The sequence below is a fragment of the Sinocyclocheilus grahami genome, unplaced genomic scaffold (genome assembly GCF_001515645.1).
Source record: "Sinocyclocheilus grahami isolate Dianchi unplaced genomic scaffold, SAMN03320097.WGS_v1.1 scaffold6183.1, whole genome shotgun sequence".
In the NCBI taxonomy this organism is placed as follows: Eukaryota; Metazoa; Chordata; class Actinopteri; order Cypriniformes; family Cyprinidae; genus Sinocyclocheilus; species Sinocyclocheilus grahami.
In genome coordinates, this window is record NW_015510671.1 from 1,937 (window position 1) to 3,449 (window position 1,513).

A 1,513-nucleotide genomic window follows, 5' to 3' on the forward strand; every position below is an offset into this window, starting at 1 on the left:
TTTCATTGAGCTTCACTGTTTACAACATATATTTAGCATATATTTTTGGCCACATAAAATATACTTTTTGCCATATGGGGTTTGTTGATAGTTAACCAATTTGTTTATGTAATTGTATTTAACCAATTCCATTCCATATACTTTTGTAATATCTATGAACATGCTATTGCCACACTCATGCCATGTCAGAATTACTGTAATTATTAGTTTCCTGCTTGGAAAAAACTTTCTCACACTGATAATTACAAGCTGTTCATTGATGCATTTTGAGCGTTGCCATAGAAAAGAATAAATTCTGAAGAAGACAAGAACAGCTCTCTGAGTCATCTCATAATTACTGTAACTCTAATATTGCATGAATGCAGTTTGATCCCAACTGCCTCTCTGCCTATTCTGTTTGCACATAATAAGGCCATTCAGAACGATAATGAGCTTGTGGTCGCGTCAACTTTAATTGCCTTAATTGTGTAAATATCAATTTTAATAACAGCAGCCATCTTTAAATAATCTGTTAAAACAAAAGAAACACACATTTCATAATTAACGAGAAGTCTTTTCGTTTGTTGTCCGTACCAATTAAACTTTTCATAGAATCAATCAGGATTGGAAGGCGCGCATGTCCTCCAAGATAAAACCCCCTAAAAGACTGGAGAGAAAAGCAAAGCTTCCTGAAGAATCGACTCTTGATGCACACAAGGCTAAAAAGACGCACCTTGGCAGGCCTCAAGGCTTCCAGAGCAATCGGATTCAAAGGCAGGTGGACTCGACAAAGACTACAAAAGCCAATAAACAGGCCCTGTTACGTCAGCTCAATGAAAGCTGCCCGGGGTTGATGGTGTGGGCGAAGTCTTGGAAGTTTTCGCAACTTTTGCCGCAACCTGAAGAAAGTCCTTGTGCGTTCGACTGGGGGCAGTCATGGAAGTTTCTCAATTTTCAGCCAAGCACTGATGGAAAACCATGGTTTGATCTTGGGTTTGATGCCAACAACGATATGAGCTCCAATTACATGTTTCTATGGGAGAAACTCAGCAAAGCTTTAGACACCGAACACATTAAACAAGACCTGGTCACTCCAGAATGGGAAAAGTCTTGGATATTTAGTCAGAAAAGAAAAGAGTGTCACGAAAACACAAATAAAAGTGATTGCAACAAATTTTACAATCAAAATGAGGAAATCGCATCAGACTGGAATGAGTCCTGGAAGTCAACGAAGCCTGTAAAAGAAGTAGATGTTAAATATGATTTAATTCAACCCACAGCTAATGAGGAAAATCAACCATGGAATAATTCTTGGATGCACTTTAAAAAGCAGCTTCATATGAAATCTAAAGCTACAGATAATTCAGCTTGGAGTGAATCTTGGAGAGTTGCGAAAACCATATCAGAAAAGGAGACGAAATCAATCCAATCTCAAGCGATGGAGCCTGAGGAGCTGCATCCCAACATCTGCAACGTGATAATGAATGTGTCTAGAGAGATGAAGCACACAATTCCACAGAGCTCTCAGTTTGGT

The 1,513-nt window shown here is 38.7% G+C and overlaps 1 protein-coding gene across 1 annotated transcript; it reads left to right on the forward strand.

Annotated features, from left to right (window-relative positions):
• Positions 1–580: 580 nt before the first annotated feature.
• On the forward strand, positions 581–1,511 carry LOC107577478 (uncharacterized; the record flags this gene model as incomplete). The annotated part of the gene is made up of 1 exon (XM_016263547.1): positions 581–1,511. A coding segment is annotated over one exon (931 nt), but the record flags the coding sequence as incomplete, so codon positions are not given.
• Positions 1,512–1,513: the final 2 nt, after the last annotated feature.